This window comes from Podarcis tiliguerta (genome assembly GCF_965153285.1).
Source record: "Podarcis tiliguerta genome assembly, chromosome: 17".
Lineage (NCBI taxonomy): Eukaryota > Metazoa > Chordata > Lepidosauria > Squamata > Lacertidae > Podarcis > Podarcis tiliguerta.
The window spans coordinates 32,983,760-33,007,751 of NC_139550.1; the positions used below are offsets into that span (position 1 = coordinate 32,983,760).

Below are 23,992 nucleotides of genomic sequence, written 5' to 3' on the forward strand. Positions count from 1 at the left end.
AAAAAGAAACAAAGAAAGAAAAACATTACATAACATAAAACACCAACAAATTAAACTTACAGTAACAAATAACTAAATCACACAACAATAATTGACTTCCCTTCATCTCGGTTTCGGAATGTGTTACAAAAGATTTTCTATCTGCAGTTTCATTTTCTTAAAACTCTTTACGTCACAAGCGTTATATCGAGCCTACTGTGATTTTTAAATTTTTTACATCTGTTTCAATGTATGTCATAAATTTATTCCATTCATTATTAAACTTTGTACCTTTTCGGTTTCTTAATTTCTGTGTCATTTTTGCCAATTCTATATAATCAAATAGTTTAGATTGCCACTCATTAATAGTTGGGATTATTGATGTTTGGCAGCAGCCCATATTTAAACATCCATGGGCAACTTTGATCCGAGGCAGCAACCTTATACTGTGTCAACCTGGGTGGGTGGGTGTGTTATTGGGTTGTTGTTTTCATTTTGATTACAGTGGACGCTCGGGTTGCAAACTTAATCTGTGCAGGATGCATGTTCGCAACCCACAGTGTTCGCAACCCACAGCGGTGTGTCTGCGCACGCAGGGGTTGCTATTCAGCACTTCTGCGCATGCGCAAAGCGAGATTTAGCGCTTCTGCGCATGCGCAACCTCTGAAACCCAGAAGTAACCCGTTCCAGTATTTCCGGGTTTCAGAGCATCCGTAACCTGAAAAAACGCAACCTGAAGCGTCCGTAACCCGAGGTATGACTCTATATATTTTGTGGTTTTATATCTTGATTTTGTTCTGTGAACCGCCCTGAGACCTCCGGGTATAGGGCGGTATATAAATTCAATAATAATAATAATTTTTTAAAAACCCATTAGCCACCTTTCCCACTACTGACATCTCAATTGGCTTTGATCCTCTCAGGTCTCAAGTAGGGCTAGGGGCTGGGATTGTAATGGGAACCTACCTAATGTCCAGTCCAAACCATGGATAGCAGGTGGAACACATCCTTCTCTGAAATCTTGCTAAGCCACTGCTGGACAGTAGAGTGGACTAGGTGGGCCAGTGGTCAGACTCTGTGTAGAGGTCAGTTTCACATGCTCTAGTGGAGAGCTGAAATTTAAGTTGTGGCATCCCTGAAACCACATTGTGAGATCACGGCAGAAATGGCATGTGAATTGCCAGGTTATTGAGGGCTGCCAACCCTTTAAAAAGTGAATCGGCAAAGCTGTGCAGGATAAGACAATCGAGAGCTATGAGTCATTGCAGGGGGTTGGCCTAGATGACCTTTGGGGTGCCTTCCAACTCAACAAGTCTGTGAGTCGTCATAGTTGTGCTTTACCTGCAGTTTGCTGGAAGCCGCAAGCGAGAGCCCTCACATCCCATTCACAGGCTTGCACCGGACATCTAGCTGGCCACAGTGAGAACACAATGCTGGACGATGTGGGGTCTTGGGCCTGATCCAGGAGGACTTGTCTTAGGTTACTCTGAGCTCCTGATCTGCAGCCCTGTCTGCAGTTCTGCGCACACTTACCCAGGACCCTGGAGGGGAGGGAGCCCTGTGGGAGCTGCCTTCTAAGTCACTGCCTGCATACTTGTTGCAGGGAATGTAGTAAGGTTAAGGCTTACTGGGAAATGATACATAATGAAGTGAAAAGGATGTTTAAAATAAAGTTTGTGAAAACAAAAACCAGAAGCTTTTCTTTTGGTAATTATAGGGACAGAACTACCTCAAATGTATAGAAATTTATTCATGTATGCTACTACAGCAGCAAAAATATTACTAGCCCCAAAATGGAAAGAAGCAGAAGTCCCAGCAAAAGAAGAATGGATACAAAAACTTATGGAATTATGCAGAAATGGTGAAACTTACTGGAAGTATAAGAAATCAAGAAAACAAACTTTTCATAAAAGAATGGAAGTGGTTTATTGAATATTTACAGATAAATTGTAAGCAGATAGGAACCTTGGCAGGATTATTGTAATAATAACCTGCAGTTTCATAAGAGTATATATTTAAAGAAGATGAATAAATGAGCAAATTAAGTTCATTTGGATGTGCAGAAGATATTAAAAACAAATTTGAGGAACGGCAGAAAGAAGTCAAGTTTGGAAATGTCAAAATGATTGTGAAATCCGCGAAATGTACAAACCTGAAAAATAGAAAATTTAAAAACGATAATAATACAAAGACTTGTTGCAGCAGGGAAAGTCTCCTTGCAGGGAACGAGGCCGGGCGGCTTCTTCGGGCAGGCGCAGCCAAGACCCGGCGACAGAATGGCCGCTGCGGGAGAAGGCAGCGCCGCAGCGCGGCTCGGATCCTGCGCATTTGCCGAGCGGGGGCTTGCGGAGCGCCTAAGCCCTCCTGACGCGGCCGGCCCCCTCCCTCCCCCTCCTTCCTTCCTTCCCCGCCCCCCGGAGGCGCATTAACCCTTCGGCGCCCGTGCAGCGCGGCTCCCTCCCGTTTTCTCCCGCTAAGCGGGGAGGGGCGAGAGGAGGAAACGGCCGAGGGAGGCGACGCCAAGCAGCCGTCGGTTAAATGCCCTTGCGCGGGCGGGCGGCGGCGGCGGAGGCGTCTCCGTTTGCGAAGCGAGGCTGCTGGAGGCCGGGCAGCGGCGCGATGGTGGCCCCCGGCCGGTCGGGCTCCTCCGCGGCCAGCAAGACCCGCCTGTTGCCGCCGGGGCTCCGGTGAGACCCAGGATGCTGGGTCCCCGGGAGAGAGCGGCGCCCCGCCAGGCGCCCCCCGCCGAAAGCGCCCGGGACCCCGAGAGACACCAGCGCTGGGCCACCCTCTTCGAGCAGCTGGACACCAACAAGGACGGGCGCGTGGACGTCCACGAGCTCCGCCAGGGCCTGGCCCGGATGGGCATGAACGCCGGCTCCCACGCCGAGCAGGTGGGTGGCCAGCGCGGGGAAGGCGCCCGCGGCGCCCCGGGGAACCGGAGGAGGAGGGCGCAGGGGGGGAGACCCTCGGGGCGCATGGCGGAAGACCCTCGGGGCGCAGGGCACCTCTCTGTGGATCGCAGGCGTCTGGGTGGCACGCGGTGCCCGCCCCCTACTCTCCAAAGACCCCCTGCAAAGTGGGTGGCCCCCGGACGGGGCTCCCGCTGGACCCTGGAAGCGCACGGATCGAGGAGGGGGATGTTCGCCGGTGCCGCTGAAGCCGGATGCAAGCGGCGACTCCCCAAAGGCGTAGGAGCCCCTTCCTCTCTTGCATCTTCCCTTTCTCCGGGGGGGGGGTCTCCTCTTCTCCGCTCTCCTGAGGCCAGAAGGGAGCCGTCTGCTGGCGGGGGCGGGGGGTTGCTTTGGGCGCTTTGCACGCCCGGCGGCTGGGGAAGGGGCCTCCTGCATCTTGCACAACCGGCGAACGGGACGGATTCCGCCCCCTTTACGCGCACAGCTCCAGCATTGCACTGAAGCTTTCCTTATGAGTCAGCCCTGCTCCTATTCCGGCACCAGAAAAGCGCTCTGCCCCCGCCTCCCCCCCACGCCCGGTTGTCAGAACGGTGACAAAATAATTTCTCCCGCTTTGCAGTGGCAAAAAGAGGTGACAGCGTAGAAGTGGGTGCATGCTTCCAGCCAGGTCTAGGAAGGAAGCCTGTGTTTTTTCCAGGGATCTGTTAGGAGGTGGGGAATTTCACCTGCCGCAGCTTCTCACCCTGACAGGTGCCACACACACCCCTAATTGAACAAAGCATTAAAGGTACAAAAAGCCATCTCTTTGCACCCCGACAAGTGCAAAGGGACGTGCGCGCACACACATATATCCAGGCAGGATTTAATTTGGGTCATGGAAACTACACTGAATGCCAGGGATCAACAAGCGGAATATGCTAATAAAAATTCCTTTGAACATGTGCAGAATGTATACGCAGGGTAACCGCAGTGTGCCCTGCACTCAGGAGGATTAGGAGCTGGGCTTTCCAGGACAGCTGATACAGCTTTTGGACATGCTTCTAAGTAATTGCCTGTTTTGTGCAGTGGGAGTAGCTGTGTTAAGTCCGTTGCCGCAAAAGCAGCAGTAAGTCTGTGGCACTTTTAAAGACGAACAGTACTGCTATGGTAGGGGTGGGCTTTGGTAATCTTTGGTAGTATGGCGCCCTGAGCAAGGCCAAAATTTGGGGTCCCCAAATGGGTCTTCTCAGTTTTGCACCCCCTCAGCTTGGCATCCTGTGCATGAGAACTGCCCGGTCCACCCTAAATCCGGCTCTGGTTGTGGCACAAGCTTTTGTGGATTTTTATTTTTTATACACTTATGTACAAAGTGTTGTCAGGGTGGCGCGGGTGGCGCTGTGGGTTAAACCACAGAGCCTAGGACTTGCTGATCAGAAGATCACGGTTCGAATCCCCAAGACAGGGAGAGCTCCCGTTGTTCGGTCCCTGCTCCTGCCAACCTAGCAGTTTGAAAGCACGTCCAAGTGCAAGTAGATAAATAGGTACCGCTCTGGCGGGAAGGTAAACGGCGTTTCCGTGCGCTGCTCTGGTTCACCAGAAGCGGCTTAGTCATGCTGGCCACATGACCCGGAAGCTGTACGCCAGCTCCCTCGGCCAATAAAGCAAGATGAGCACCGCAACCCCAGAGTTGGTCACGACTGGACCTAATGGCCAGGGGTCCCTTTACCTTTACCTTTACAAAGTGTTGTCAGGTTTGTGAATATGAATATGGTTGTAGGGAGAAAAATAATAAACGGTGGAGTCAAATGGCAATTAAATGCTGCTGCAGAGGGGGCTAACCTTTGACGTCGCTGGACTCCCAGCGGCTCCAGCCAAGCAGAGGTGAAACTAGGCTTTATTTCACCCTGGTCAAAACCCAGTTTGGCACGCGCGCGCACGCACGCACACACACACACACACAAGCTGGGAGCCTCAATGGCACCCCTCTGTAGGCTTCACTGGGAGCAAAATACCTGGCTAGCCCCGCTCCCCATAGCTGCAGCTTTGCAGCCAAGCATGACCAAAGGTCAGGGATGATGGGAATTCAACAACTGGAGGATCTCAGGCTAGCCACCTTTGGGCTAGTGTATAGCAAACAATGCCATGAATCCATATGCCTACCCAAACCCACTGCCTGATGAGCTGTTATTTCCATTGACCAACAAGCAAGGTTGAATCCAGGTTAATGGTTAATGGTAGTCCTGGGGCAATATATAATTATAATTCTGGGAGCATTGGGAGAAAACAATGACTATCTCAATCATTTGCCCTACTGCCCTTAAGATATGCATATTAACGTATTTATTCCTGTGAAAGGAAAGTATTTTTGTTGTTTGCTGCCTGTCTTCTGTACTTTTCCAGATGTTATTTTGCAGCAGCTAGCTAATGCTTCGTGGGCAATCTCTGTACCTTCACCCAGAGAACACAGGATGACTTGTGTGGTTATTCTTTAAGTGTCTGCCTGTGGATCTATTGCTTTATTTAGCTCTGCTGCTTGGAATAGTCTGGTGAAAAGGAGCAGAGGTTTAAAGTAGGGATGCCAAGCCTGTGGTCCCCCTGAACTTGCTGGACTCCACGTCCCATAATCCCTGACTACTGACTCTGCTGGCAGAGGTTGATGGGAGTTGAGAGTCCAGCAATATCTGGAGGGCCACAGGTTCCCCATCCCTGGTGTAAAGCGCCGTAATGAAGGTATCCTTGCCTTGGGAAGAGATATCTGGGGTACTTTTCAGGAGAACGGTGCTGAGCCTGATGCTGCTCAATATTTTCATTGCTGACCAGTAAGCACATCCACTGACTTCACTTGCTGAGTTGTCAGAAAATGAAATGAATGTTTGAAGATATTCACCTCACCTGAAGAGCCGTGTGGTGTAGTGGTTAAGAGCGATAGACTCGTAATCTGGGGAACCGGGTTCGCTTCCCCGCTCCTCCACATGCAGCTGCTGGGTGACCTTGGGCTAGTCACACTTCTCTGAAGTCTCTCAGCCCCACTCACCCCACAGAGTGTTTGTTGTGGGGGAAGAAGGGAAAGGAGAATGTTAGCCGCTTTGAGACTCCTTCGGGTAGTGATAAAGCGGGATATCAAATCCAAACTCTTCTTCTTCTTCTTCTGAAGAGCTCTGTTAAAAAAGGACTGAGTTCACATGGAGTTCAATGGACACATGTGGCTTGGAAGTTAACCTACCGTGGCTTGTTCACTCAATGAATTCTCAATGTGTGCATGAGCTGGCTCTGATGTGAAGGCACAGAAAATGGTGTGTGTGTGTTTCATAGAGAAATGCTATGGGGAAACTTGATAGAATTAACAAATACTTGGATGATAAAAAATGGTCCCATTGACCAAGGATGGGGAACATCTATTGTTTTTTTCATCTCTGATGGAAGGAAGACACTGGTGAAAAGGAACAGCTGTGGTGGACTTTGGGCTCTCAAATTCCAGTGGTGTGAGGAACCTGAAACGCTCCAGATGTTGTTGGACTGCCACCGCTCTCTGCCAGCAAAGTCAGTGGTCAGGGATTATGGGAGTTGGAGTCCAGCAAGTTCAAGGATTACAATTCCCATTCTCCTTGACCATTGACTATGATGGCTGAGGCTGATGGGAGCTAGAGGCAAGCAACAGCTGGAGGGGCAGAGATTCTCCATTCTTGATGTAAGGGATTTGTTGTTGTTTTAACAATTATCTTCTCAAACGAGAGCTAGGTAGCTGGCAGCACAGTGGAATTCCACAACCAACCGGCTTGAAGCCAAACTTCTGTTTGGTAGCTCATATTCTTTATTTTGAATTCGGTATTTTAAAACAAAAGCTGGAGCATGTTGCCAAGGAAACTAGCAGCCTAAAAAGAAATTCAAGGAGATGGTATAACCCAGTGCATTGATCTCACCAGCATCTAGGTCTCAGCAAATCATCCCATTTGAAGTAAAAATACACAACTCATAAAATGTTGAGGTGACATCTCAAGGTCAAAACCTAACATTAGAAATGTAGGCAAATTTCCCAAAATTTATTTTTATCCTTTGAACAGGCAGCTTGGTGAATTCTGGGATTAAGGAGGAAGAGGCAGCTGGAAGTAATTCTGCCACCTTAACTGACAGTGCAAAGTGGATGTATTCAGAAATATGTGCATTTAGGAATGTAGCCTGACTGTCAGTTCAATACCATACCCACCTACCCAGAAGCAAGTCCCATTGAGTTCAATGGAGATTACTCTCCAGTATGTTAATAGATGATTGCAACCCAAGAGATTCTTCCAGTTTTCTGCATCTCAGTTTCTCAATTTTAAATGAGTTAAGAAAGAAAGAAAGAAAGAAAGAAAGAAAGAAAGAAAGAAAGAAAGAAGAGAGAGAGAGACCCAATGGGATAGGAGAGCTATACTCAAGCTTTATTAAAATTATGCCATTTTCAGCACTAGCCAATAACCCATTTCTCTGACAATGTTGTGAAATGTGAGCTATTACAAAGAGGAAGGAATGTTAATAGTGTTTATCCTCAGCATGCATTCAAATGGCTACAGAAATGGAGTGCAAGACAGGTCAAAAACTCCACGCAGCTGCACTCCATAATATGTGCCCCAGGATCCTTTGTGCAAGGATGTTTGTCTTGGGGAGGTGTCATGGTGTGTGCAGTCTGGAATGCACTTTTCGGTTTGCATCCCTCTTCCCTAATGCTCCTGGATGCATTGTTGAAGCCGTTGGAATCAAATGCTGGGGTGTTGCGCAAACCAGGTGTGCTCATTAGCAGATTTCCTTCACATATTTTCCACCCGCTGCCTCAGGATCTTGTCATGCCCTGGGATGCCGTGATCATAGAGCTGGAAGGGCCCTGTGGTTCAACCACTGCATAATGGGGGGGGGGGGTTCCCTTCTGAAAGTGCTTCACAGAAATGCACACAAAGACTAGGCATGCTCATATATGGAGGAATGTACTGAGGCTGTTGGCCTACTTACTGTTTTAGAATTGTTGCACAGCCCCGTCTAAGAATAACTTTTGCCGGTGTAATGTTGGTGGAGCTTTTCAGTTCTACTCCCACCTCTGCTTACATTCAGTGTGTGAACATACCCTTCCTTAGATCAGGTGTGAAGAACCTTTGGCCTTCCAGATGTCACTGAACTACAATTCCCATCAGCCCCAGCAATCATGACCAATGGCCAGGGATGGTGAGAGATCAGCAACACCTGGAGATGCCAAAGACTCTCCACATCTGCCTTAGACTCTGAATTACCGTATTTTTTGCTCTATAAGACACACTTTTTCCCTCCTAAAAAGTAACGGGAAATGTGTGTGCGTCTTATGGAGCGAATGCAGGCTGCGCGGCTGTCCCAGAAGCCAGAACAGCGAGAGGGATCGCTGCACAGTGCTCCCTCTTGCTGTTCTAGCTTCTGGCTTAGCCCCTCAGGCCCTTCGCCCACCTCCCAGAGAAGCCCCCAAGGGCTGCGCTCCCTTTAAAGAGCCCTGTGGAGCATGTGTGAGGCTCTTGGAGGCTTTTCCCCAAGGAGGCTCTGCTCAGTCAGTGGCATAGCGTGGGTTGTCAGCAAGGCAAGTAATTTGCGCCCCCTAACCCGTGGATTGACCCCCCTAACCCGTGGATTTGCGTCCCCTAGCCCTAACCCCCAGATGTTGCGCCCGGTGCAGCCGGCCCCTCCTGCACCCCCCACGCTACACCACTGTGCTCAGTGCTCCCTTAAAAAAAAAAAAAATTCTTGCATTCCCCCTCTAAAAACTAGGTGCGTCTTATGGTCGGGTGCGTCTTACAGAGCGAGAAATACAGTATGTGGATATGCTATCTCACAAATCTTACAAATGAATTATGCACAGGCAGCGGCAGAGCAAGCCGATCGGGCACCTGGGGCACATGCCCTGCGCCCAGGGGCAGGGTCAGCCACCATGGGGCTGGGCGAGCCGGGGCAGGACGTTCTGCAGGGCCTTCATGGGCTCTGCCTACCTCCTCCCACTCAGCCACCCTACAGCTGGGAGGGGAGGCAGTGGGCAGACCGTTTGGGGCAGTGCGGAGCCTGCGGACGCGCAATCCACCACGTCACTCCCAGGAGAGACACGTGGCTCGGGTGCGCTGCAGACCCCGTGGTGAGTGCCGCCTGGCATTTTGTCACCCCCCTCAGTGGTGACACCCGGGGTGGCCCGCCCCCAACGTACCCCCCCTTTCCTCCGCCCCTGTGCACAGGAAGTCTGCAGACAGGAAACTGCAGAGTCACAGTTGGGCTCACACCCATTGGTGCTTTAAAGCCTACTTGAGTACAGTGGTACCTTGGGTTACATACGCTTCAGGTTATAGACACTGCTAACCCAGAAATAGTGCTTCATGTTAAGAACTTTGCTTCAGGGTGAGAACAGAAATCGTGCTCCGGCGGCACGGCAGCAGCAGGAGGTCCCATTAGCTAAAGCGGTGCTTCAGGTTAAGAACAGTTTCAGGTTAAGTACGGACCTCTGGAACGAATTAAGTACTTAACCCGAGGTACCACTGTATTTGGATTCAGCATCATTTGATGGTGAAACCTTCTGCATACACAGTTGGGAAGAAATGTTATCCATGCAAACAGTATGAAACTTGCCTTTCCTCCTCAAACTTCTAGCTCCCAATTCCTCATAAAGTCTGAACCAGAAACCATGCCAAAGCAGGGTTTGAACTGAGCCAAACTTGAGGAAGACTGAGCTTTGAGAACCTGTGTCAGATACCAGGGTTCCCCCGAAATATGGAAAGCAGTCATGAAATGATGGAGACTGAAACCCTGTATGTGTCTTTACTTGAAAGTAAGGCACACCATCCTCAGTAGGATTTATTTATGAGAAAGCAATTGTGGAGATGGGCCTCAATTTAGGCAGGATGAGGTTAAAGGGCAGAAAATCTATTTTTGTTTGTTATTGTTGTATTTTTACTACCAGTGAAGATGTGCTTGTGGGATTAGCTGCCTTTAATGCCAGAAATAACTTAGCTAGTCTTGAGCACTGTGCACCCTGATGGGGGGGCACGGCAGGTATTGTATTTGCTCTTCTGCGTCAGGCAACAAAATACTGTATTTTCCCGTCTATAAGACGCCTCCATGTATAAGACGCCCCCTATTTTGGGGGACTCTGATTTAAGAAAATGGGGGGAGATGGCCCCATGCATAAGACGCCACCTAAATTTTGACAGAAGGCTGATCGCCGAAGAATGGATGCTTTTGAATTATGGTGTTGGAGGAGACTCTTGAGAGTCCCATGGACTGCAAGAAGATCAAACCTCTCCATTCTGAAGGAAATCAGCCCTGAGTGCTCACTGGAAGGACAGATCCTGAAGCTGAGGCTCCAATACTTTGGCCACCTCATGAGAAGAGAAGACTCCCTGGAAAAGACCCTGATGTTGGGAAAGATGGAGGGCACAAGGAGAAGGGGACGACAGAGGACGAGATGGTTGGATAGTGTCTTCGAAGCTACAAACATGAGTCTGACCAAACTGTGGGAGGCAGTGGAAGACAGGAGGACCTGGCGTGCTCTGGTCCATGGGGTCACGAAGAGTCAGACACGACTAAACGACTAAACAACAACAAATTTTTTGACATTATTTTTTAGGGGGAAAACCTAGTCTTATACACGGAAAAATATGGTCTCTTCAGCCATCCCTGGTAAATATGCATAAACTTTGCTGCATGTCATTCCCCACCACCACCACAGTAAAGATTCTGGGTCCACAGATGTGAGGAATCATGTGACACAACATTCTTAGGAATTGTGCAACAGCCTCTGAGCCTCTTTCTCAATACAAAAGGGATATCTCTAAATTATCAGCTCTACCTACAGATTCCTCCCACGCCTCTGAGACTGGAAGAAAGGCCAGTTAGAGAGCAGGGCTTGGTGGGTCTGAACCGCAGCTTTCTGAGCCCTTTATCAGCTCTTTCTATGTGAAAAAGACCTTCCACACCAGGCATAGGCAAACTCGGCCCTCCAGATGTTTTGGGACTACAATTCCCATCATCCCTAGCTAACAGAACCAGTGGTCAGGGATGATGGGAATTGTAGTCTCAAAACATCTGGAGGGCCGAGTTTGCCTGTGCCTGTTCCACACAAACCAAAGCTGATTTCTCAGCAGGGGGGGAAAGTTTGTGATCTCCGAACGGTTTGTTGCAAAGGATCTTCTTATACCTGCTAGGGAAAAAACCCCACCCTTTGGAGTGTGTATCTGTGTGTGATGAAGGTGTCCCTACACATACGTAACCAGAAATGTGAAAGTGCCCAAGGCAGGAAGCCAAATGGGCCGGACTTGGGGATTGAAACAGCCAAATAAACACAGGCAGTTATAAATAGAGGGTTTGCTCATGACTCCCTCCCAGTTATTTTTAACCTGTCTGTGGTGGCCTTTTTGCTGTCGTGGAGGTCCCTGGTGACAGATGAGGAAATGACCTGGGAGCTCTGGAATACCTTCTTAAAGGGAAAAGGGAAGCCCTTCTTCCTTGGAGGTTGGATGGCCATCTGCCATGGATGCTTTAGCTCAGATTCCTGCATTGCAGCGGGCTGGACTAGATGACCCTTGTGGTCCCTTCCAACTCTACAATTCTATTATTCTAAGTGGTGGCTCATGGCCTGGTATGACCACTAAATGGCAAAGGGGACTCAGAGGCATCTCTAGCCTTCCTAGTCTACCTGTCCACACACCACATTTCACCTGCCTGCATGTAATCCCACCCCCACCCCTGCGCTGTGTATACATAAGGAACTGATCCAGTTTCACCATCATAAACAGGATATGGTACCTTCATGGGGACTGAGGAGAGAAGGAGAGATCCAATTGCAGTCTCCAAATTGGTTTTTGTCCATAGCTGAAGGATAGAGAAACCACAATACACATACCCCCAGCAGCTTTGCTGCTCTTCCTAAGATGAAAGCAGTGAGCGCCTTGTTTAGGGGGACATCAAAGAGGAAGCTGCAAAGAAAAGTCTGGTCTCAATCCAGATTGTGTTGGCTGTAGTGGCACAAAGATCAAGTTTGTTCAGCTGATAGATCCTTTGGCTGCTGCTTGGTTCTGAACTTTTATTATCCCAAGCCATCCTCTTTTCCCACACTCCCATTATTTGTCTCCCAAGACCAGCAGAGATAGTATTATTATTAATAATAATAATATATAATAATAATTTATTTATTTATACCCCGCCCATCTGGCTGGGTTTCCCCAGCCACTCTGGGTGGCTTCCAACAGAATATTAAAATACAAGAACCTATTAAACATTAAAAGCTTCCTTAAACAGGGCTGCCTTCAGATGTCTTCTAAAAATCTGGTAGTTGTTTTTCTCTTTGACATCTGGTGGGAGGGCGTTCCACAGGGCGGGTGCCACCACTGAGAAGGCCCTCTGCCTGGTTCCCTGTAACATGGCTTCTTGCAGTGAGGGAACCGCCAGTAGGCCTTCGGCACTGGACCTCAGTGTCTGGGCAGAATGATGGGGGTGGAGACGCTCCTTCAGGTATACTGAACCAAGGCCATTTAGGGCTTTAAAGATCAGCACCAACACTTTGAATTGTGCTTGGAAACATACTAGGAGCCAGCATAGGTTTTTCAAGATAGGCACCGGTTTGTGTAATACCGTATTTTTCACTCTATAATACGCACCAGACCATAACACGCATGTAGTTTTTAGAGGAGGAAAACAAGAAAAAAAATATTCTAAATGAAATAGTGGATATATGATTTTTGTGGTTCATGCTGTGGCCACAGACATGTGATCTGACAGTGAGTTTGGAGTAGCCCAATGCAAAAATCCTGAGGATCCATGTGGATCCATGCTTTGTAACCACGGAGGAGGGAAGGAAGGGGAACCATGGATCCTCTGCTCACGACTGCAGCAGATCCCCCCCCCCCACCTGCAGGCATTCGCTCCGTAACACGCACAGACATTTCCCCTTACTTTCTAGGAGGAAAAAAGTGAGTGTTATGGTGCAAAAAATACAGTAATTGACCAAAAGACCTATAGATTGGGAGACTTCTCTGATCAAGTTATGCTCCCCCCCCCCCACACACACCCATCGCTCCTACATTTTGGGGGTCTTAATCACCACCCCTTGTGTGCAGTGTGTCTTTAGCATCCTACAATTTTTTCAATTTCAACTTCCTAGATTTTTTCAGGCCACTGCAGGCACACGGTTTGCTACAGTTTTGTATTCTGCATCTCTCTTTCCCCAAGGTGTTTCCGATACATTGATGCACATCACTTAAACCCGCACAAGCAGCAAAGTTTATTTATTTTATTATTTGTATATTATTTCTTATAAAATTTGTTAGTCACTTTACCTTGCCCAAAGCAGCCCAAAGTAACTAACAACCAACCAACCAAACAAACAAACAAACAGATAACAAACCCCACATAATTATATTAAAACCAAGAAGAAAGAGTAATACATTAAAACAGCCCACCCATTTCTATAACCAAAGGCCCGGTAAGGAAGTTTTTGCCTGGTGCCTAAAGGTATATAATGAAGGCACCAACTGGACATCCCTGAGGGGAGCATCCCATAAACAGGGAGCCACTGCAGAAAAGGCCTTTTCTCGTGTTGCCACCCTCTGAACCTCTCGTGTAGGAGGCACACCAAGAAGAGCCTCCGAGGATGATCTCAGGCTCCAGGCTGGTTCATAGGGAGAAAGGTGGTCATTGAAGTATTGTGGTCCTGAGCTGTTTAAGGCTAAATTTATAGGTCAAAACCAGCACTTTGAATTAGCCCCAGAAACTAACTTACAGTCAGTGCAGCCAGGCCAGGATCGGCTTTATTTTAAATGTTCAAAAATAGACTTACTCCACATAGTCAAAATGCACAGCAAATAGTTCAACGTGGCATAAAATCAAACTTAGATTCACACGACACAGCTCATGGAGCTGGTTGCTTACGTCAACTGGGGAAGCTTGGGTCTGATAATAATAATAATTTATAATAATAATTTATTATTTATACCCTGCCCATCTGGCTGGGTTTCCCCAGCCACTCTGGGCGGCTTCCAACAAAGTATTAAAACACAGTAGTCTGTTAAACTTTAAAAGCTTCCCTAAAGAGGGCTGCCTTCAGATGTCTTCTAAAAGTCTGGTAGTTGTTCTTCTCTTTGACATCTGGTGGGAGGGCGTTCCACAGGGTGGGTGCCACTACTGAGAAGGCCCTCTGCCTGGTTCTGAAAAAACCAACCCCACCAAATGCTGTCAATCTATTGAAACCGTTCTTATCCCTTAGTTGTGGGAATTATCTGTAGTCCATGCTGGCTGGCACAGCTTGCATGAGGTAGAGTGCTGCAGTCCTTGCTCTCCAATGCCATTTCTTTGCAGGGAGAGTAAATAGGACACAGTCGTCTATTTCTTCTTGTAGGAGATCCACTAGCTGCCTGTGTGAACCTCCATAAAAAGCTTCAATCAGCAAAATGCTCATTCTCCTATATGTTTCCAAAGTTGCCCAGGATTTTTATGATGACTTCTATAAAAACATATATATTTTTTTAAATAATATTTTTATTAGGGTTTTTGCATAAAAAGAAAGAACAAAAGAAAAATACAAAAATACAAAAACAACAATACAGAAAAAACAAATAAAAACAATTCCATTCTCATAATATTCCTTGCATTTACTTATTTCCCAGACTTCCCCACACCTCCCCTCACTGTATTCCAATTCAAATATTTAATCAGCAAATCCCTTCCATCTTAACTTAATCTTTATCTTAATATCTTAATGTATCCTAATATTTTCTTAATATCTTAATATATTAAACCTTTAATTTTACACCTTTTAACCTTCGAATTTTCCATACTCCTTCACCACTTTGTTGCTAGTAACCTTTTAACCTCAATCTGATGTCATTCTAACATTCATTAATCTTATGATATTTCTGTAAGTAGTCTTTAAATTTTTTCCAATCTTCTTCCGCCATCTCTTCTCCCTGGTCTCTGATTCTGCCAGTCATTTTTGCCAATTCCATGTAGTCCATCACCTTCATCTGCCATTCTTCCAGAGTGGGTAGTTCTTGTGTCTTCCAATACTTCGCGATGAGTATTCTTGCTGCTGTTGTGGCATACATAAAGAAAGTTCTATCCTTCTTTAACACCAATTGGCCAACCATGCCCAGGAGAAAGGCCTCTGGTTTCTTCGGTATAAAAACATATTTCTTTGGCACCCAGTGTTCTCCTCCTTGTTGGTCCCCTCCAGGAGGCCAGCGGTGGCAGCAACGCATGGCCTCCCTGGCTCTGCCTCCCGCTCGCTCTCCATCCCAGTGCGGAAGGGAGGAAGAGCCAGCCCAGATGAAGCATCCACCAGCTGATGTTTCTGGACCATCATCAGAGGCAGCCCCAATTGGAACGTGTTGCAGCAATCCAACCTCTCTGCAAGCTGGAATCTGCTGCAGATGTCATGTGGACAATTGCATTCTGAAATTAATTCTCAGAGCTCCAAATGCAGGCAGTGGAACACGGAGCAGAGCTAACCCAGGAAACAATCCACTGCTTTGTTCTGCTTCGGGTGAACAGGAGTCTAGGGTCAAAACACCAGGACAACACAAGAGGCCAGGCTGTAAAGGAACTCCGCTCAGGGAGCTGCTGTAAGGAACTAAGGGCTTTTACTCTTAAGGCAGTGATGGCCAAACTTGGCCCTCCAGCTGTTTTGAGACTACAGTTCCCATCATCCCTGACCACTGGTCCTGTTAGCTAGTCCCAAAAGAGCTGGAGGGCCAGGTTTGGCCATCACTGCCTTAAGCCTTCAAAGACCCACCCTGAAGCACAGCTGCAAGCCATACGGACTGAGGAGTTGGTCTACTCATGAGCAACTCTTATTCCAGAGTCCTTGTTCCTCTGGTGGGTGCTCTGGCATGTGTATCTTTTATCTCTTGGACTTGGAGGCTTCTCAGCCGCAACCTCTAATTCTACACAGGAACTCTTTTGTGTCGTGATCTCTGAGGGTCCCAGATCCCTCTGCTCTGTCTCGTTGTCCATTGGCATGGCCTGCTGCTCCTTAGCATTTTCCTTGGGGGCCCTCCAGCTCCTCTTGCAATTGGGGGGAGGGTGGGTCCTCCAGCAGGGCCATGACACACACAGAAGATGGGTCAGTCAGGGATTAAGCTCTTTAGGGGTTTGGTGAAGGGAACGATCCCCCACTTGCTTCTTGAAAGCACCCTCTGTGGCTGACATCCCCAAGACCTGGCTTCCAACAGCAAGTGAATCTAGAAAAGTGTGTTTTCCCCCCATTCCCTGCCCCTCATACGTCCTCCCTGCAGAACTCCTTTTGGGCTAATACCACACTTGCTACAGTTTTTTCCCCCTGTAGCAGCACATTCTCAGCTGTGAGTGTGTGTGCTTGGGGGATTGGGGTCGGTGCACCCGGGGATTTTTTTACGCCTTTGGCACCAAGACACAGAATGCAGTAACCATTTCCTGTAAACTGGCTCTGCTTAAAATGACAAGCAAAGTACAAGCAGTCACACAGTTGCAAAATAGAGGGAAGAATACATAGAAACTAAGCCTTACTGGTTTCAATAGGGTTGTTTTCAATGTAGCACTAAATAAGTACAGTCATACCTCAGGTTACGAATGCTGCGGGTTGCACATTTTCGGATTGCGGACCACACCGAACCCGGAAGTACCGGAACGGGTTACTTCCGGGTTTCGGCACTTGCGCATTCGCAGAAGCACAAAATGACGTCACAAGCATGCACAGAAGCGCCAAATCGTGTCATGTGCTTGCACAGATGCGGCGCTTCAGGCTGTGAATGCTGCAGGTTGTGAACGTGCCTCCTGCACAGATCACGTTCACAACCAGAGGTATGGCTGTGCAGTGGAACCTTGGTTCCCGGACAGCTTAGATGCCGAACAAATCAGCTCCCAGGCGCTGCAAACCTGGAAGTAATTGTTCCAGTTTACAAACATTTTTCGGAAGCCGAACATCCAGCGTAGCTTCCGATTCACTGTAGGAGCTTCCTTTGGGAAATGGTGGGCAGCTCAGGGCCCTTCTTCACACCCAGGACTCGGCACTGCGAGGAAAGTTTAATACCTTCAGGATTGGGGATTGAGGGAGAAGCAGCATCAACCCACTGTTCATCCTGTCTCTGCATAACCTTCATCAGGCAGCAGCATCCATGGTGACTCACTATCTACCCTGCAGGGGAATGAAATGAGTGGAGAGGGTGCCATTCTTTGACAGCCACCAGTGTCAGCTGCTGTTCTGAAGCTGGGTTCATCACAGGGGCACCAGTTGTGCTGTTGTCCTGATGCTAAGACCTTTATATTTCATCTTGTTTCGCCCGAGGCTATGAAATCCTTCGTTCATCCATGATGTGTTAAGCAGGCCTTGGGGGAATGGATGTGGACTTGTGTGCTACCCGATCAGTTTTGTAGAAAGGAGAGCATGTGGTTAAAAACAACAACAACCTGGACTGGAAGGATGGGTGGAACTAGGATACCCAGCCTGAAAAGCTCTGCTCTTGAGCCCTTAAATGCTTCTACAAATTTGTTCAAAGCACGTGGTGCTGAGCTATTTTCATACTGCTGTGTTTACATTCCTTCCTGGCTCCCAGTTCTGCCCTGGCTGGTCATATGAACGTACTGAAACACCCACTCCGCTATGAACGGCAGAAAGCATTTGGATTTAAGAATCCTGGCTTCTATTCTCAATTCACAAAATGGAGCACAGTAAGGGACATGACTTGGGCTTGTAGAAATACCTGTCCTTGTGCTGTGGTGGCAGATGCATCCCTCTCCCCCCCCCCCCCCGCGCAAACTTCATTCCTTGGCTCCCCCTATGGAAAACTGGTCACCTGAGCAAAATGAGCGTTTCTTATGCAAGTCCAGTTTTATTAAGTTTACTGATTGCAGGGCAGGATGATCTAGGCAGGTTTCTTCATGTATCAAATTATGTCTGTGCCAGGTCTCTGCAGATTATTAGGCCATATTTTTGTAACAAGAAAGCATAATGCGTATACAGTGCCAGATTCAGGATCTGGGGGGGGGGGGCAGGGAGAGGCTTTAATCTGAAAGAGAAGGAGAGTATAGAGAAATCTCACATTGTTCTGGGTGCTTTTGTGTGGAATGAGAATGGCAGTGCCCTTGGGGTGATGGACCCACTGCTGGTCTTAGGTCCTCTGGCAAATGTTAAGTTTGCTGCCATCTGGAGCTTTGGTTATTTGCATGATCACTCAGTTGGTGTTCAAGGGGAGGAAGGATGCCTGGAAGGACAAGACATGGGATGTAAACGAGGAAAAGAGGTTGCTGTGTGAAGTACAGTGGTACCTCGGGTTACAGACGCTTCAGGTTACATATGCTTCAGGTTACAGACTCTGCTAACCCAGAAACAGAACTTTGCTTCAGGATAACAGAAATCGCGTGGTGGCGGCAGCGGGAGGCCCCATTAGCTAAAGTGGTACCTCAGGTTAAGAACAGTTTCAGGTTAAGAACAGACCTCCAGAACGAATTAAGTTCTTAACCCGAGGTACCACTGTAGCAGCAGAGAACAATAAGAGAAAGTCTGCAGAAGGAGTTGAAAGTTTGGGCATTCAGAACTGCCACGGGAAAAATAGGATCAAAGAAGAAACTGGCAAGGCAGGCAAACATCACCAGCTTCAAACATCAAGGAAAAGGCTCAGCTCTTAATAATGTGACATTTGCTGTGAAGATACAGTTTCATGAGATGTTATCTGGAGATAGAAACTGGTCCCTGGTGGTGCTGTGTTTCTAGATTCTCATTAAGTGTTCTTAACTGTTCTGGTTTAGACTCCAGCAAGCCAGTGTTGAAGCTTTCCTGGAAGTCCTGAACGTAAATATAGTTTCTCTCCTGTGTTTATTGCATAAGATGCATTGCGCAAGAGATGCCCGCCTAGTTCAAAGAGCATTTCATTGAACGTTACCCTGTTCCTGTTGTATCAGAGGAGGTAAAATTGTGTATTATGTTGGTCCACAACCTTCAAAACCTTTTGCAGCATTTTCAATTCATACCTTTGCTCAGGACCACAGAACCTGCAGCTCTCCATATATTCTTGGACTCTTAACTCCCATTAGCCCTCCGCCGCCCATGAATCCTTTTGAAGCTTAGAACAGCCTTGTAAAAGAGGCACATAGCGTGATCCCACCCACCCCTGTGCCATTGAATCCACTGTGTGTTGTCTGAATAGGGCTTCAGTAAGAATTCGGTGGGACGCAGGCGGTGCTGTGGGTTAAACCACAGAGCCTAGGACTTGCCGATCAGAAGGTTGGCAGTTTGAATCCCTGCAACGGGGTGAGCTCCCATTGCTCGGTTCCTGCTCCTGCCAACCTAGCAGTTCGAAAGCGTGTCAAAGTGCAAGTAGATAAATAGGTACCGCTCTGGCGGGAAGGTAAACGGCGTTTCCGTGCGCTGCTCTGGTTCGCCAGAAGCGGCTTAGTCATGCTGGCCACAAGACCCAGAAGCTGTACGCCGGCTCCCTCGGCCAATAAAGCAAGATGAGCGCCGCAACCCCAGAGTCAGTCACGACTGGACCTAATGGTCAGGGGTCCCTTTACCTTTACTTTACAAGAATTTGGAACATCTTCCAGCATTTTGTGCTGCTTAAATTAAAACAAGGGAAATTTATCATATTACCTGCTCTGTTCAGATCAAGAATAAAAGGAGGACAGAGCCTGCTAAAGGGCCAAGCAGAGGGCAGCCTGGCTGTGTGAGAGGGTGGGGGGAGAGAGAAAACACGCAACAAGTTTGTTTGGCCTTGTCCAGTTAAATGATTTTCAGGCTCATGTTTCTTCTAATCTAACCCTTTTGGCTCATAGACAAACATATATCAAGTGAGAGCGATCGGTGAAAATATGCGAGCCAGAGTGTAAGGGAGGATAGACTAATAGCAGGGGTCAGCAAACTATTTCAGCAGGGGGCCGGTCCACTGTCCCTCAGACCTTGTGGGTAGCTGGACTATATTTTTTTGGGGGGGGGGATGAACGAAATCCTATGCCCTACAAATAACCCAGAGATGCATTTTAAATAAAAGCACACATTATACTCATGTAAAAACACGCTGATTCCTGGACCGTCCGTGGGCTGGATTTAGAAGGCGATTGGGCTGCATCCTGCCCCCAGGCCTTAATTTGCCTACCCATGGACTAATGGGTGATGCTGCCACCAAATATGCCCCCCACTTTCCATAGAGACTTCCAGCAAGGTCTCTGATCCCAAAGGACTTCCTTCTCCCCCTCTTCCTCCCCACCATATTTAGTAATGCGAAACCACTTTCACCTCACTGGTGGGGGCTCACGCAATGGGATGCTCTTCCACACAGAAGCAATTCCTTCCACTTAGAAAACTGGCGTGCCAGGAAGAAGCCTTCTCGGAGGCATTTTCTGTTTATATTTTACAGACTCTCACTCGCACTCTTTTGAACTGACCTCACGAAAGCCAGTGTGGCAAAGTGCCAAAGGGGAAAAGCCACAAGTCAGGAAGTACGGTTCAGATCTCACCTCTGCTATTTGTGGCAATAAGCAGGTCATTTTCCTTTTCAGCCTCGCCCTGCCCCACCCCCCGATCTGCAATATGGGGGGTGATAAACCTACCTTGTCAGTTTGTTGCAGGGATTATAATAATATACAATATGGGAAGCACTTGGACACAAGTGCTCTGTCAAAGTTACATGCCATTGTACCAAATTGCACAGAATATATTTGTGGTATTTTCATGGCCACCCAATCAACGTAGACACACTAATTCCTAATGGTGTGTGCTCTGGCATCTGCACCCTTTATCTCAAGTACTTGTGCAAATTACTGCAGTCAAAATACTGTATTTTTCGCTCTATAAGACGCCCCAGACCACAAGACGCACCTAGTTTTTGGAGGAGGAAAACAAGAAAAAAAAAATATTCTGAATCTCAGAAGCCAGAACAGCAAGAGGGATTGCTGCGCAGTGAAAGCAGCAATCCCTCTTGCTGTTCTGGCTTCCAGGATAGCTGCGCAGCCTGCATTCGCTCCATAAGACGCACACACATTTCCCCTTACTTTTTAGGAGGGAAAAAGTGAGTCTTATAGAGCAAAAAATACGGTAAATACATGCACCCCTTAAATACAATCCTCCCCACCTACGTCTCTTGTCAGCTATGTATTGTCTCGGCTCCAACATCCGCAGGTAAAGTTAATCATCTATGGTGCAAGAAGTGGGCTGAGTTCTGTAATCCGACGAACAACCACCTAGTAGAATACCTTCCTCATGCAGTGGCTTTGCAGATGTTCTAAAACAGTGCTTCTCCCTTTCTTTGGACTGCATTGTTAAGACTGCAACTCAGTGCTCACCTTCTAAAACCCACTTTTACTTCCCCTGCCTGCAGGATATCCTACGAGAGGGTGATACAGACCATGACGGGGAGCTTAATTTCGAGGAATTTGCCCGCTACCTCCAGGAGCGAGAACGCAAACTGCTGCTGATGTTTCACAGCCTGGACCGCAACCATGATGGTATGAAAGCACCTCCAGCTGCTTCTAGCCCAACCTCTGCTGCAGCCTGGAATGAAAACTTATTTGCTCACCTGTTCTTTTATTTATTTATGGCATGCGCACTCCATTCTTGAGGCCGAAAGGTTCTCGGGGAGGCTTACGAAAACCAGTTTTGTAAAGATGTTGCTACAAATACCCTTTAGACTCCTTGTGACTTGGCTGCTTTCCCTGAAACACACTTTCACTTACTTTGTTACATTTGCATCCTGTGTGTTATAAGAAAAATACTGCTTATGGGCTATCTAAGAGCCCGTATTCCTGCCAACCTAGCAGTTCGAAAGCACATCAAAGTGCAAGTAGATAAATAGGTACCGCTATGGCGGGAAAGTAAACGGCATTTCCGTGTGCTGCTCTGTTTCACCAGAAGCGGCTTAGTCATGCTGGCCACATGACCCGGAAGCTGTACGCCGGCTCCCTCGGCCAATAAAGCGAGATGAGCGCCACAACCCCAGAGTTGGCCACGACTGGATCTAATGGTCTGGGGTCCCTTTAAGAGCCCATATAGAGTCCTTAAGTAGGTTCTCTATCGGTAGGAGAAAATGGCCAACCAGAGAAAATTGAGAAGCAAAGCAGCTAGTAAGCTTTATTAAACCGTTGCAACAGGGTCCCCCACTCCCCCCTTGCAGGAAGGGAGGAGAGGAACCCTGAACATTGGTGTGCAAGCTCCTATATAGACTTTTGAAATTGCCTACCCTGTAGCTCAAGACCACCCCCCAAAACATCGTACATACATCACAGAAAGAGGCGGTCTACAGCAGAAATTTGAGTGTGTTGCTTCTCTCCTGTCTGCCAGGATATCTGGTAATTCCTTATCATCTGATTTCCTTTTCTGGGTAGCCTGGCCATTCCTTTGAGATGGTAAATACTTAGTTCCTGAATCTCTTACGCATATTGATAGTGTGCTCAGCTTAACAGATACTTGTCAGACTGTATTTACAGGGAGGTGTGAGCCCCTACAGTTCAAAGATAACTGGAAAGATTTTCCCATTTCCTTCCTCCTTGCAGAGAAATATTTGAGGCCAATTTGGGAGAGTCAAAATGGCTTCAGGATTGTTCTCCTGTACTGTTTCAGACACGTGGTTTATATACTTATGTATGTGTTTGCCTTGTACATTTATGAACATTTATTTTTTATATATATAAGACCTTCGAATTCCTATAACATGTTTCCTCTGAGAAGCATAAGGTGGCATGCATAGAACTCCCCTTCCCCAATTTCTCCTCACAACAACTCTGTGAGGTAGGCCATCCTCAGCGATGGTAACTGGCCCAAGTTGACCCTTGTTTGCTTCACGGCTGAGTACAGAATTGAGCGCTCCTTCAGACTGTTGTTTTTAGCAGGTATCATCCACAGCATGCCGCTGATGCAGTGGATTAGTGGTAGATTGACCCTGAACCATTCACCTACCATTTCACTTTGAGGGATGTTCTGCAATGTCCCTCCAGTGTTACTGCATTATCGTTGCCTGGAGGGACGCTATGGGACAAAAGAAGTGGAACAAAACACATTTTTTGGTATAAAAAGCTACAGGCTTTCAGCAGGAATAATTTTTAATTTCGATAGTTTTTATTATTTATACTCCGCCCGTTTGGCTGGGTTGCCCCGGCCACTCTGGGTGGCTAGGATGTTATGACAGGAAACGAAGTGGTGTGGTCTCCGTGAAACCTTTGCAGGTACAAAGAGTATTGAAAGTGGAATTGCATGTAACTGCCCTGTTACCATCCTGAGCACAAAACATTATGAGTTCACAAAGGAAAGGCTGGTCCTGATCTGACCCTCTAGTCTAACCCCTACACCACAGTGGTTGTCCTAACTAAATCTATAATCATGCAAACCCTGCCCTTTCCCACACCTTCCTGTGTCTCCCGCAACAGACTGGGTAGACCCCTCCCTGGCTACCTCCCCCCCCCTCTTTTTTTTAATAATAAATGAGGTTCTGATTTATTTTAATGAAAAATAAAGAAATAAAACACCAGGAACTCATCAGTTAAGTGTAACCACATTTTAAATTGTGGCCAAATAGTCCCTGGCTGATGATAGTTGAAAGTAAAATATTTTAGAATTGAATCCTGCCATCCACAAGGCTATACCAGTCATGGGGAGGTTCGTGACTATTCTTCCCCCCCCCCGGGCCCCCCACCCCAATCCTGGAACAAGAAGACCTAACTGCAAAGCTCCCTATTTCCTTCCAGCCTATCATCAGCTTAACTCAGTTTGCACAAGCTTCCCCACACCAACTCCAGGTAGTGTGCCTTAAAATGCGGGCCATGCTGTGCATTCCTTGCAGGGACCAGTTAAGAGATGCAGATCGAATAATGACCTATAACTTCCTCCATTTGGGACTCACTTGTGCTAGCCGCATGTCAGAAAAGATGGAGGCGCAGGGATAAAGAGCGTAGGAATTTATGTTCCGTGAGGCTGAAGAGAGCCGGGAAGTGCCTGTTCTGTTCCGCAGCCTTGAATAAAGGACGCCTGTTTGACGGCTCCAAGACAAAACCCAGGCATGGCTGGCCTCCCTCCTTGGCAATCTCTGCCCCAAGGAGTGGGTGGCCCTGCCTCCTGAAGCTCTTTCCAATTCCTACCAGATGACTGTAAATGATAGATGCATGAGACGCACCCGAATGCCAGACTCCGCACG

The 23,992-nt window shown here is 47.7% G+C and overlaps 1 protein-coding gene across 1 annotated transcript in view; it reads left to right on the top strand.

Moving 5' to 3' along the window:
* The first annotated feature begins 2,305 nt into the window (after positions 1 to 2,305).
* The window catches only part of SLC25A23 (solute carrier family 25 member 23), a 48,017-nt gene continuing 26,330 nt past the window's right edge, over positions 2,306 to 23,992 (top strand). Inside the window, exons 1-2 of the mRNA XM_083420249.1 lie at positions 2,306 to 2,873; positions 21,188 to 21,314. Coding sequence (XP_083276375.1) covers positions 2,679 to 2,873; positions 21,188 to 21,314 — 322 coding nt within the window. The 5' untranslated portion in view covers positions 2,306 to 2,678. The remainder of the gene's footprint in view (positions 2,874 to 21,187; positions 21,315 to 23,992) is intronic.